Here is a 14,599-nt window from a genome sequence, read left to right on the forward strand (position 1 = left end):
TGAAAGTATATTTGTCAAGGTAGGCTGACAAAATATATTTTCTTTAACAAGCGGTTTCACAAGTCCTTTAACTTTTAAATATTTGGTATGCGTAGGTTGCCTGGTAATATATAGGATGTCTTGGGTCTGGCCCCATGGCCGAAGTTAAAGTTAAAGTTCCACGTGCTCCACTTTGGCAGCTCAGGTTTGTGGGTTCGGATCCCAGGCGTGGACCTACACCACTCATCAGGCCATGCTGTGGAGGCATCCCACATCAAAAAATAGAGGAAGATTAGTCCAGATGTTAGCTCAGGGTGAATCTTCCTCACCAAAAAAAAAAAAAGTCTAGTTAAATTTAAATTCCAGATAAACAATGAATATTTTCTTAGTGTAAGTCTGTGTCCCAAATATTGCATGGGACCTATTTATACTAAAACAGTATTCACCATTTATCTAAAGTTAAAATTTAACTAGTCACCCTGTAATTTTATTTGCTGAATCTCACAACCCCAGTATGGATCTCCATTTGTATTCTTGCCAGAGGCCTGTGAACTTTAGGCTGGGTCTAGTGAAGCCACAAGATGGACAGAGCCTGGCTCCTGGCTCCCTAAAGGCAGGAAAGCTGCCTGCTGACCAGGCGCCCCCATCTTGGGCTGTTCTAGGAGTGAGGATAATAACTCTTACCAGTTTTGACTCAGACATTTTAGGACTGTTTATTATAGCATCCAGTAACCATCATTACTAAGCCAAGAAAAAATTCTGCATTCCTTACTATGAATACTACAAAAATCTCCAGGCTGGAGGAAGAAAGCAGCGCTTGTGGGAGCAGTGTGCCAACAGAGGGAAATGCACCCTCCAGGGACCAAGCCTCCTTTCCAGTAACATCAGTCCCTTGGGGCTCTTTGCTTAGGGGCCTGGGGCTGTTTCACAGCTGAGACCTGTGATGGAACTGGCCAGAGTAGAATCTCTCTCTACCACCATAACTTCCAGGGGCCATGCTGCCCTGCAATAGTTTTTAATAATAATAACAAATATATACATATAACATAAAAATGCATATAAAAATAAAATGTCACCCACATTATATATGCATATATGTACACATGCATAAAATGGCAGCTAACATTTATTGAGAGCTTATTATGTACTAGGTATGCTGTGACTGGTTTCACATGAATTGTCTCATTTAATTCTTTTAATAATCCTATGAAGTAGGTTTTATTATTATTCTCATTTCATAGATAAGGCAATTGAGGCAAGACAGGTCCAAAATCGTACAGCTATTGAGTGGTATTTGATAATATGATGTCTGACCCTAAATCCAGCTTTTATAGGGAAAAATTCGTGCTTGAGTAGAAAACTGTATTTTCTAGAGAGCAACTTACCAGATTTTCAGATTCTGCTTTCATGGGAGCAATTTTACAACTATATAAATTGTAGCTAGCTGATAGCAGCGTGAAATGATTCTTGTCCATAGACATGAGAATGACTTTTGTCCAGTGGAGGGACCATTTCCCCTCCTGTGGAAAAGCCAGGTTGTGTCCATTCGTACTTTCATCTCAAATTGCTTTACTCCATATAAATTTACGCTTTGACTTTCCCTTTGAACTGGTTATAACATCTGTCTCATTCCTTCATTTAATTAATGAGCTAAATAAATTCTTTAATTCATGTTCATTTTGTATCTGAGTCATGATTTTGCTTTTGAAAAAAATTATCCTTTAACAGTTTAACCATAAGACTGTCAATGATGGCTCACAGATAAACAGAAAAGGGAATAAATATAGATAGTAATATAGAACTTGATAATCTTGGGTGTGTGCTGTGTGTGTGTCTCCATCCTGTGTGGCTCTTGGTTGCTTATATGGCAGAGGTCATCTGTCCCTGATGAGGTGGGCATCAAGAATGTCTCAATCTCCTCAAAGTCCAAATATAAGAAGGCATGGCCTAGAGAGAGTCAAAAATCACTTTTCTAGGGTCCAGCCCAGTGGCATAGTGGTTAAGTTCACACACTCTGCTTAAGTGGCCTGGGGTTCACAGGTTCAGATCCTGGGCACGGACATACACACCCCTCATCAAGCCACGCAGTGGCGGTGTCCCACATACAAAATAGAGGAAGATTGTCACAGATGTTAGCTTAAGGCCAATCTTCCTCACCAAAAAAAAAAAAAAAAAAAAAAATCACTTTTCCATTCTAAGGCTCACTTCCAAGGTCAACTTCCTGTCTGAGGACCTGCCTCTCCCCAGTGAATGTCACTGGGATGGCCTAGAGCCTCTCACAAGAGGTTCAGAGGGTATTGTCCTGTGGCCTCCGTTGGAAAAACAGCCCTGAGTACAGTCAGCTTGACATCCACACAAAATTGCCATATATACAATTAAATAAGTTAACAGTTTTAAAGTGCTTAGAACAGTGACTCTGTAAGTGTTTGCTAAATAAAGACACACACACACTCACCACGTAGATTCTTAAAATAGAAATCCCCAAACCCTGATGATTTCTGCTCTTCATGTTTTGTTTCTCGAGATCACAGTGGGGAGTGCGAATGTGCAGGGTTGTTAGGTAATTCCCAGGTTTCTGTTCAGGAGCATTCCCAAATAGAACTTGAACGCCCGGTGAGATAACCCTGCCCTTTGTGACCCAGGCTTTCTAAGAAATGGGTGAAAAATAACTATATAACCCATAAAGCTAAATATATTAGAACCCTACAGTCTGAAAAAAACATCAGCTGCTTTGTTTTCACTGCGTAGGAATGAAGATGTGGTCTGTAGGGCATCTCTGACCTGGTACTACGTCAGCAAAGGGAGGCACAGGGCCAGGAGCCTGACAGCAGAGTTTCTGAGCAGCCTTCTGCACCATGCGGGGGGGTAGTGATGACTCTCCTCGTGCTGGCCCTCTTGGGGCTGGGGAGGGGTAAGAGCTTGGCGCAGGACAGAGAGGACATAATATGGAGCATGAGGGGGTCATCAGGCTGTACAGTATTTGTGACCTTAGCACAATAATTATGAAGCTCTAAAAATGCGATATTTTAATGAAGATTTTCCAGTTTCTTTCATGTTTAAAAAAGCGTATTAGTGGACATGCTATTTCCAACACCCAGCGCAGACGTACCTTGCTTTCACTTTCATTGGACAGAATTTCCAGGGCTTCCAGGTGTGACAAACCTTGGTACTCATCAAACAGCATCCCGTAGTGCGCAGTCCTCTCGGCCGTGAGCTGCTGTGCCAGTCTCTGCTTCTCTTTCTCTTTGGCTTCCCTCAACATCTGCAGAAACACACAGTGTTTATGCACTAGATGTACGCTTGAAAGCCCCACTGCCTGCGTAAGATGGAAGGGTAGCACACGAGGACCGACTTTATATTTGAGAAGGGCAGGTTTTAGTCACTTTGGAATTTCTAAAAAAAAAATTTATTTGACTGATAGTTTTTACGTAATATTCCACTTTTTTGTGTGTTCATTTTATACATGACAAAACAAAGCAAAAATTCTATGCCCAGGAACAGAATTGGAAAGAAGCACAACAAACGCTTAACAGTGGTTTCCACTAAAGTGTTTGTCGTGTGTGATTAATTTTCTTGTTTTCTAAAATGTCCAAACTTTCTATAATGAACAAATTTTATGTACACTTGGAAAACTTAATCTACTGTGACAGGATTAATTGCAACTTCTGCGCCCAAGCAGACTTCAAAGCAGTAGTAAGCTGATCTGATTTAATATGAATTATATTATTTAAAAAATTTTATATGTGTGGTTATTAAAATCTTTGATGAAAAAATTAGTAAAATGTAAACTCCTAATGTTTTCTTCACCAGGTAGTGAATATAAATAAGAACGTTAGCTTATCAATTCCTAGATTGGTCTCAAGAAGTATGACTATGAACTGAGTTTCTCTCCAGGTGGATAATTTTTCTCCAGTTATTTTTTTCAGTGAATAATAAAAAGACAACAAAATACACACATGTCCACCAGTTACTCCCAATTTCCTATCCTCGCTGTCTTTGATTCTAAACCTCTTTTATTGGATTCCTAAATTAAATTTACTGGGCATTAAGTTTATAGGGTTCTTTAATAGCTTGAAGAGCACCATAAATACACTGGCCACCACAAGGTCACAACGGGAAGGTCATGGAAGAACAGATTCTGGTTTTTATTGTGTCAATAAAACAATCAACCTCATTCTCCTTTTGGGTTCTTGAGGTTATCAGCCCAAAACCCACTGGACCGCAGACAGAATTCGCCCTCCTGCCTGTCTTTAAAACGAAATAAGTACAAGCTCTGAATTCTAAAGTTTTCAAGACAACCCCAGCAAATCATCACTGGGAATTTTCAACACTTACAATAAAACCCAACCACCCCCACTGGTCTCACTGGCTTGGTGGTGGTAAAAGAAAATAACAAAGTGACATGGAAATTGCTTCCTTTCTCTACACCAACTTCCATCTCTAAATCTGTACTTTGGAATAGAGAGGAAAAGGCAAGAATTGGAAGGGAAAGGGGAAGTGTCACTCTGGAATGATCAGGATTCACTCAGGAAATGGAAAGTGAAATTAAAGTTGCCTAAAGAAGAACTGGCTTGACACAGGGTGTTGGCTCTATTTTCCCTCTGGAAAAGAAAAGATGGTTTTAAACAGCAAGGAGTGATTCTGGCCTGAAGACTTCCTAGCGGACGGGCAGCTCTGGAGACAGACCCATGGGACTGGAGAACCACCGTGTCTCCGCGTTATTCAGGTGTCCGGGTACCACTGGGATAGAATACGGGAGAAATTTAGGGAGTGCGTGGACGAACGTTTCTGATTTCTATAGTTATTTAGTGCGGATTAGGAAAAACACAGCAGACTCCTCTATCTCAGTCGATGGCCGCGTCATCCTTCCAGCTGCTCAGGCCAAAAACTTTGGGGTCATCCCTGCCTCCTCCTTTTATCTCATACCCCACATTCCATCCCTCCGGAAACCTGGATCGACCTTCTAACTATACCCAGAATCAGCGTTCGCCGCTACCTTCATGGCTCCACGCGCCTCTGAGCCACCGTTCCCTCTTGTTTAGGTAACGGCAGTGGCCTCCCGAGGTGGCTGTGAGAGCAGAGCATAAATGACCGAAGGCCCAGGTGCTGCACTTTGAAATCCCTCACTGACCTGGAGGTCAGGCCTCCCACGACCTGTCCCTACTCGTCACCGGAGCAGCAGGGACACTAGGGCAGACCTGTTCCCGGGAGACAGGAGCTCCTTTGTCAGAGGACTTTGGCTGGAGGACCCTTCCGTGGCTTTGCCCAACTTTCCTTAGACAGCACAGCAGTCTAGGACGCTTCCACCCTACCTTCTCTCCCCCTCACCTTCACTGGGGTCAGACTTGCACCTTGGCCTGATGGCCCTGCCAGCCTTCCCGGGTATCCCCTGCCCACTTTCTCCCACTCAGGCATTTCCCCTAATAAAATCTTCACGTGCTTAAGCCCACTTGGCATCTGCTTCTGGGAGGACACACCCTGATACACACACTAACTGGTTTCCCTGCCTGTGGCCCTCCCTGCTACCCAGTCTATTTTCAACACAGTAATGAGGCTGATCCTTTCAAAGCGAGATCTCGTCATTCCTCTTTTCAAAATGCTGCAATGGTTTCCTCATTTCACTAACAGTAAAACCCAAGGTCCTTACAAATGCCCTCGATGATCTGCCATCACCTGCTCCCCATTACCTCTCTGGCCCCATTTTGAACAACTCTCATCCTGGCTCACTCCTCTTCCACCACGTACCATCCCTGCTGCTCCTTGTTCATACCAGATACTCCTGCCTCAGGGCCTTAGCACAAGCTGCTCTTTCTGCATGGAATGTGCTGTACTCAGATTTTCGCATGGTCAAGCCCCTCATCTCCTTCAAATATTTGCTCAAATGTCATCATCTCCATGAGGCCACCCCCTCACAATCCAATTTAATACTTAACCTGCCCCTCACTCCCACACTCCTGATTATGCTCTTCCTGCTCTAGTTTCTCTTTTTTTCCACAGCACTCATCATCTTCTAAAATACTAGATAATGTTGATTATTGTTTCTCTCTCCTCACTGGAATGAAATCTCCTTAAGGACAGGGATTTTTATCCATTTTGGCTACTGATGTATCTCAAGATCTTGGAACAGTGTCTGGCACATAGTGGACATTCAAAACGCATTTGTGGAATGAATGAATGAACAAATGAATGAATGAAAAATTACCGTTTGGAGGGAGGTTAAGGTCAGTAGTGTTGTGGAGATCCAGCTTAAGCCAGCCAAGTGGATTGCAAGTGCAAGGCTCAAGTGTGCCCCAGAATGTTGTGTAGCACACTTTCCGCATGTGTTTCAGACGTGTAAGTAGAACAAACACCGCACATGGCCAGTGTGGATTCTTGGATGACACATTTCTCTGAGCATTGCTACTTACTTTTTAGCAGTAGATTGAACGCAAATCTGATAAAAATTGTGAAAGTGGCACAAAAACTACAGTAATCTGGGAAACTGACCAGGTCCAACTCTTCATTTTACACGTGTGTAAACTTAAGCCAAAGAAGCCAATAGAGTTAGCCAGTTTCTGTACTTGGTCACACTTCCCCCCACGTTACCACCTTCTTAACTAGAATCAAATTTATATAGACATATATTTCTGTAATGAATGAACGAATGAACGAATGAATGAATGAATGAAAAATTCATATATGTTTTCACGTATGTACATGTATCTATATAATTTATAAATATATACATAATCTTGTGGCAAAAATACTCCTATGTGCTCACCAAATATCCTTTTCCTTCTACACACACAACTGAACTGTGTTTCTCAGCCTGCCTGAGTTGAATTCGGTGAACTATATGAGAGTTTTGGCCAAAGGAATGAGGGTAATAGTGACATATGCCACTTCCAGGGTTAGTCCTAAATTGTCCCATATGGCCCTCTGCATATTTCCTTCCCCTTTCTATGAGGCTGAAAGTAAAGGTTTTCAGGATGTCAGAGACACAAAATGTGGGCTCAGAAGAGAGCTGCCCAGCAGGGGCCCCTGAACAGGAACATTCACACTATACAAGCAAAAGGTAAATCTTTTTTGTTCTAAGCCACGTTAATACTTGAGGGTTGGGTTTTGTTGTTGTTGGTTTTTTTTTTTTCTTTTTACAACATCTAGTATTAATTATCTGATTAATACCAATCTGTTTTCTTTTTTAAAGATCAGTATGGTGATGGTGCAGATGACCACGCCTGGGCTGTAATATCAGAGTGGTTATTTGCGGATTATTCTGGAAGAGAGGAAGAAATAGCTTAAAAGAAAAGCTTTTCAGGAACTGCCACTCACATGTTGTCAGTGACAGCTCCCTCATGGCTTCCCAGGACCCAGGCATGAGAAGCTATGTTTGTCTTGCCTGTGAAATTTACAAAATCCGCTGCTACCTCAGCTGATCCTGATTTCAGTAGGGCACAGCGAGACCTGGTGTATCGGACACTTAAGGAGGAAGGGGACAAAGGGCCTTCTTGCACTGAGGGATATGAGCTTGGCATGTCCCATCTGAAAGAGCAAGTTCAATATTAGAGTTTTCTATTTGGAAAATAAGATAAATATTATTTTTAATTTTCTTCACTACTGTAAGTAAGCAACACATAGATTAAACTCTTCATATTGCATTTTTCAAGGAGGGTTGGAAAACCTTAAAGCTGGAAGTATGAGAGGAGAAGCCCATCTTTGCACAGAGTAAGGGAAATATAAATCAAAATTTCAATGAGATAACATTTCTGCCTGTTATATTGATACATAATAATGACAACAACACCTACCCTTCCTGAGTGCTCACTATGAGTCAGGTTCTATTCCAACTCATTTAATTCTCACAACAGAGCTATCAGTAATCTCAAAACAAAACATCAGTATTGATGTTACTCCCGGTGTACAGATGAGTAAACTGAGGCACAGAAAGGTTAAGTAACCTGCTCAAGGTCATGCAGCTAGAAAGTGGTAGAGCTGGAATATATGCAATGGGACTATGGACTGAATGCTGTGTCCCCCCCAAATTCACATATTGAAACCTACTCCCCAGTGTAACGGTATTTGAAGGTGGGGCCTTTGAAAGGCGATCAGATTCTGAGGGTGGAGCCCTCATGAATGGGATTAGTGCCCTTATAAAAGATGCCCCAGAGAGCTCCCTTCCACCATGTGAGGGCATGGGCAAAAGATGGTTATCTATGAACCAGGAAGCGGGTCCTCACTAGACACTGAATCTGCCGGCACCTTGATCTTGGACTTCCCAGTCTCCAGAACTATGAGAAATAAATGTTTGTTGTTTACAAACCACGCCATCTATGGTATTCTGTTATAGCAGCCCAAATGGAGTAAGACAAATGGCATAAATGGAACAATCTTCAAGAAATTATTAAGTGAATAAAGCAAGGTACAAAAGAGTGTGGTTAATATGCTACCATTTGGTTGAAAAAGTATATACATATATATGTGCATATGTGTATATACATACGCATATATGTATGGCTACCTATATTTATAGCTCTATGATAATTCTGACAGAATCCATAAGGAGCTGTTAACAGTGGTTGTTTCCCATGAGGAACTAAGTGGCGGAAGAAAGAAGTGATTTAGAAACTCAATTTTCACTCTCTACTATTTTGTGTCATGTGCTTTAAAATACCTAATAAAAATGTATTAACTTTATTGACTGAAAGAAAAAATTGCAAAAGTATATAACCCCACCTGAGACAAGGACACAGTTCTCTCCATGAGTGTCTTGGTGCGCTTAAAGCCTGGGTCGCTCTCTGCAAGGACGTTCATGGTTTTCTTGCCGATGAATTCCAGAGCATCGAGACCTCCCGTTAAGACACTTTTACCCTACACATGAGGTAATTGCACGAAATTAGATTTTCATGTTTTGCTGTTTCGTAGCAGTCAGCAACTCCTAGATGGCGCTATCTTCAAATATTAAAATCAATATAAAGTCACGATATTTATCTCATCTGGGGATTTATCATCCATGTAATCCTATTTTCTTTTCCTTGGAAGAGCATATGCCGCATAATTTGTGGGACACACAATGTTATTAAAAAAGGATGCTTAGGAAAAACCAAAGCATATGTGGGATTAGTTTTACTGGCTCTGTGTGTACAAATAGATATGTATCTAGGACATAAAATTAATGGGTGACCCAATTTTGCTGTTTTTGCCTGAAAAAATTTTAACAGAATTATTTGGAGTAGTCTATTAAAATGTAACAGAACTATTTGGAGCAGTCTATTAAAATGTCAACTACTCTTGCCAATTTGGGGAATTCTTTAATCGAGGGCCCTGGAGTATAGGACCCTCAGGCTGTTTCAGCTGGTTCTTGCACACTTTCAGAAAGTCGAAATAACCGCCTATAATTAGTATCTTCATGAAATAAGACAAGTTGATTTCCATATACTACGAGCTTTAGAAACGGTTCTATCACACAGTTGTCCTCCTGCAAATCCCTTTGTTTTCCTTTAAAACAAAAAGATGAAAACAACTAAGACGTCCTCACATAAAGCACTCATATAAACAGAACTGCTGACGTTGCTTTGAAACCTCTTCTGTACATACATTCAAATACACAATTCCAGTTACAATATGCACACACCCATGTTTTTTCCCACCTTACACGAATTCATGTTATATTTTATATTTATTATTGCCTATATTCACTTTCCGATCTTCATAACTCTCACTTCAATAGGAATATTTGATTTCACTGAATTAGTATAATTCATTAGCCATTTCCACCTTGCACATTTAGACTTTGTGTTCAGATTTGGAAGCCAATCAATAATACACCATAAAACAGATTTTAAAATACACATACTTTGGGTGGACAATGGAATATCAGTTATCGCACTTTTGCATAATTTGATTTATTTTCTCCTAACATCCTGTGAGGGATTACTTCAGTGGAGAATAAAATAGGAGAAGAAAGGACATAAGGACTTTGAGTAAGGGAAGACCTGGTGGGCATGTCTGGAGCTTGGGAAAAGGGAGGACCAGAAGGTTGGAGAAAACATAGAAAGGGATGCGAGGATGCTGAAGACAAACTCAGAGTGCCCTGCGTTGCAGCCCAGGGAGACCACGCATTCATTTCCCAAACCAGAGATGTTGAAAGAGCTCCCTCCCATCCGAACCCTACAAACTCCCCCCGTGGGCACACTAGACTTGTATTGCTGCTTGACTTCTAAAACATACTTGCTGCTCCTCCTTCATCCTACTTAGCCCAGAGGTCTTCAAGTGGCAAGGAGAGGAGCCATCATTTCCTATTTCTGGCATGCCCTGACCCCAAAGTCTGGGTAAGATACCCCGATATGTGTGTCCACAGACCCTTCTTCCTCCCACATTACACTGTATTTGCCTGTGGAGTTGTCTCTGTCTTTCAGGATATTATGCCCTCTGGCTTGTCAGCATATGCCCAACATCCAGTATAGTCCTGGCACGTAGTGAGAGCTAATCACCTTTTTTGTTCTAACGCATGAATAAATAAATTGGATGAACCACATTTCTAGAAAAACTAGTTAATTGGTTTTACGTAGCAGAAGATAAATCTTTTCGTCCTGAAGATCAGCTAGCTGCCTCATCTCAGTTGGGGTGCCTCCCCCTTTTTTCTTTTTTTTTTTTTTTTAAAAGATTTTATTTTTCCTTTTTCTCCCCAAAGCCCCCTGGTACATAGTTATGTAGCTTTAGTTGTGGGTCCTTCTGGTTGTGGCTTTGGGACGCCGCCTCAGTATGGCCTGATGAGCGGTGCCATGTCCGCGCCCAGGATCCGAACCAGCGAAACCCTGGGCCGCAGAAGTGGAGCGCGTGAACTTAACCACTCGGCCTTAACCACTCGGCCACGGGGCCGGTCCCTCCCCCTTTGTTCATTATTCATCAGTGTTTTGTTGCCAATAACAAGCCTCTTTAAGAGTCAGGCAGGGGCTGGGGGTGGGGGTGGGGCCAGGGCAGTATTTAGGATTATTCAAGGAAGGGGCAGAGTGGGAATTGGGAAGTAGGGATGGGAAAGAATGTTGGTCTTAGTTACCAGGAAACACTTTAGAAACATCTCCGGGATGTTGTTTCTGATTCCTTACTGGTATTTTTTTTTGTTTGTTTGAATGGCTTTATAATTTTTCAAATTGAAGGTTAAGAGACACAGACCATCTTAGGAAAAACAGCTGTCCCAGCTCTAAGAAAGAACTCTTTCTCCCCACAGCCGGAGGCTGTCCTTTCAGCAATTGGAAAGGACACTGCCTCATTAGACTGAAAAATGTTCCTTCTAAGCAGCTCCTTTCTTTTAAACATAATATATATTTCATTTCACCCTTATTATTTTAGTTCCAAGGTTACGCCTACTCTGTAGGAGAAAGCGTAACAAAACCACGATCCCAAGTGGTGAGCACAGCCACCTCGTCTCTGATGTATCTAGGTCACTGGTACATAGAGATATCAAAAGAAGGCACTGGAAGACACCAGGGAAAACAGAGGAAGCAGCTGATGACTTACTGTGTTTTGAACCACGCTGGTGATGGCTGACAGCACGCCCCGAGACCCTGAGGAAGGAGAAGCAGGTGGGCTTTCTGCGGGGCTCTCATCTGTGGCTGCATCTGCTACCAAAGAGAAAAAACCCTTTTAGAGTTCACTGTGCTGACCTAAACTTGATAATCTTCTATTTGTGCACATAGTGTAACACAGCCCAAGTCCAAGAAACCCCCAAAGTAAATATATTACTCACTTTGAGGGACTCCATTTTCGGTATCAGTTTGGGCCCCTTCAGAAGAGCTGGAATTTACACTATGAATCCGCAGGGTGGCCCCTGCTTTTTCCTTGACTGCTGTCAATCCATGACCTGTCAGGAAATAAAAATGCGGTTCATAGATACAATTCAATCGCTCATCTTCCAGAGCTGTTGTCAGCTGTAGGTGTATATCCTGACTGGGAGAAAGTGTGGCGGTTAACAGAACTTCCACAGTGTGGTTCCAATCTGAGCTCAGCTTCACCACTGCCTAGTCAGGTGACTTTGGAGAAGTCATCTGACCCGTCAGTCACTCAGCTTCTTCATTGGGTTGTTGTGAGCAGCAATGAAATAAACATATGTAAAGAGCTCCCAGATATTTTATTATTCCCTTTTGTTTCTCACACCATCTAACTAGCAACCTGGAGTGTCAAACCCAAGATATTATCTGTGAATAGTGTCCTTGTCTGATCCTCTTTACTCTTTTCTAAGCTGCTCAAAGCACCTTTGCATCATTCATTTTTTTGATTCCTTGCAGGCCTAGCCCATTGTGGGTGCTCCATGACTATTTGTTGAACTGAAATCAGTCGAGCCTCAACATACTCTTTCAAAGTTAGTCATTCCTTTAGCATGCAGAGCGCAGAGTCTGGAGCTGATGTGTCAAACTCAAAAGACAAGTCAGTGGGAAAACCAGGAAGGGCATCCAACAGCTCTGACGGTTGTCTTAAGCAGTACAGTCCAAACACAAGCTACAACAGTGGTCAGCCAGGTGAAGGGCACTGGTTTTACTCCATCTGAGTGGGGACAATACCCATACTCCCCAGAGCCCAGCACAGTGGGTATTCAATACAGAGTCAACCTTCTCATTCCTGCACCCCCACCTCCACCCCAACACAGAGAGACCACCCTTGGCCTGATAGAGAAATAGTCTTGCCTACATTTTATTTTGGAGAGTTTTTTTTTCTCCGTAGAGGCCCCCATGATGAGCTATAACAGCCTCTCTCAGATTTCCCAAACTGAAAGTATAAATTAACGGTCCTCAGTGCTGTTTGAGTTCTTGAAGGAGAAATAGCATGAGCTGCCATCCTCATGGTACTCATCTCCCCCTTAGCAATCAGGGAGAAAATGAAAGATTTCACTAGGGACCTGGGCAGCTTCAGGTTGTTAAATCCAAAGGCAGTAGCAATATTAATATGTGGGGAAAAAAGTCCCACATCATGGCAGGATTGAGAGCCAAAGAGAAGCACCTAGTCGCAGAAGGCATGTTAAAATTACCAGTTGTCCATCTCCCAAATAAGAGAAAGACATGGATGAATCCCAAACCCAAATAGTAGTATTTTATCAGTTGTGACTTTACTTATCAGAGCAATGTTTTTTTTTTTTTTTCCAAAGTCACGACTTTTATTTTGGAAAACAAGCAAAAGAAAATGCAGCCTGGAATCTTCAAACGAGGAGAAAAACCCCATTCAGTGCGACCTCAGGTAAATTTTTTGACTTTGGTTTCCTTGTCTGCAAAGTGGGTTAGCCGTACAATCTCCCGGATCCGTGCTGAGGGTGAAGTGGGGAGCACACGCTGGGGCCCTGTGGGTGGCATCTGTGTTGGTTTTATTTAGTGCTGACTTGGAGGTTCTTGGGGGGGTTCTCAGGGGGTGAGTCTGGAAGCCGCCCTTGCATTGCACTTCCTGTAGATCAGAAAATGTCCTTCTTTAAGACTGACGGTGGGATGAGACACCCGTGAAGATTTTGAGAGCCTCAGACTTCCTTTTGTTTCCGCTGCTGTTGCTGTTTAAACCTCTCTGAGCCTGTGGTTCCTCATGTGAAGTAAAAGGACTTCCTTGCGGGAGTTCAAGGAGAACACCCCCAGGCGTGGCTGTGGCACTCTCCCAACTCAGAGCAGGAACTTGCCAAGGTGGCTGGTCCTGATGCTGCTAGGACCAACGTTGTTATGACGCCTCTCCTCGTGCAGCCTGGGCAGCCCCGCAGGGCTTCTGGACGTGCAGAGGCAGGGTGTGTAGAAGCAAGCCGGTGAAGGGCCCCTCTTATCAGAGCAATCTTAACATAATCAGGGCACTGATATTTACCAAATAGACATAAGGCTAATTATGTCCAGTGGGAATCACCTGTCATTATACACTATCTAGAAAACAATGAAACTTAAGAAACATTATTTATAACATTTACAACACTAATTGCATACAGAAATATGTCCATATTCATGTGCAGATCATTAGACACAGTTCAGATTCTTTATTGAGTTATTTGGAAAAAAAGATGCACTGGAACTGCAAAAGCTAAGTCTTGAATTAATTCTCTCTCGCTTCCAACGAATTCCAAGCATTTCGATGGAAACTTAGTGGAGTTTCAGTAACACATTTAAGTTAGGATATAATCATCTAACTTATTTATACACCGAGCCCATATTCCTTGCCATCTTTTAAAAACATGTTTTCCAAAAGGAAATAATGTACATCCAAATCTCAGCTAAGATCCTCATCTAGATTTCTGAGGGCTCCAATCAAGGAATAAACGAGTTTGAGAGGGCTGGGAGGCATCTGCCACATCTACTCTGCATAAGCCATACGAGAAAGATGGTTCCACATCCTTCTCTGAGACCACTCAAGGTTTAATGAACCTCACTGTCATTATCTCCTCTTTCCCCTTCTACACCCCTTGCAGCTGAGGGATGTCTGATTCTTTTCCCAGAGAAGAACAGCCTCTCACCATCTCAGAACACAAATGATCACGGACATGTATGCAAAAGCTCCCTCTAGGAAAATTACGTTGTTTCTGGAAGAAAATACCATTTTTATGTGCATATAAATGGGATGTGTCTGTTTAACAGACATGACAATAGGCTGCAACTCCAACTACACACACACACACACACACACACAC

General features: G+C 42.4%; 1 protein-coding gene across 4 annotated transcripts in view; it reads right to left on the reverse strand.

Moving 5' to 3' along the window:
- Nucleotides 1–14,599, reverse strand: part of FAM114A1 (family with sequence similarity 114 member A1) — a 75,749-nt gene that overhangs the window by 25,839 nt on the left and 35,311 nt on the right. For 2 of the 4 annotated variants that reach the window (XM_070615149.1, XM_070615147.1), the window contains exons 4-7: nucleotides 11,705–11,818; nucleotides 11,476–11,579; nucleotides 8,692–8,826; nucleotides 3,089–3,241 (exon numbers count right to left, since the gene is read on the reverse strand). In XM_070615149.1, the coding sequence (XP_070471250.1) occupies nucleotides 3,089–3,241; nucleotides 8,692–8,826; nucleotides 11,476–11,579; nucleotides 11,705–11,818 (506 nt within the window). The remainder of the gene's footprint in view (nucleotides 1–3,088; nucleotides 3,242–8,691; nucleotides 8,827–11,475; nucleotides 11,580–11,704; nucleotides 11,819–14,599) is intronic. The other 2 variants (XM_070615148.1, XM_070615146.1) reach the window with 1 other exon arrangement.

Source organism: Equus przewalskii, chromosome 3 (assembly GCF_037783145.1).
Source record: "Equus przewalskii isolate Varuska chromosome 3, EquPr2, whole genome shotgun sequence".
NCBI classification, from domain to species: Eukaryota; Metazoa; Chordata; class Mammalia; order Perissodactyla; family Equidae; genus Equus; species Equus przewalskii.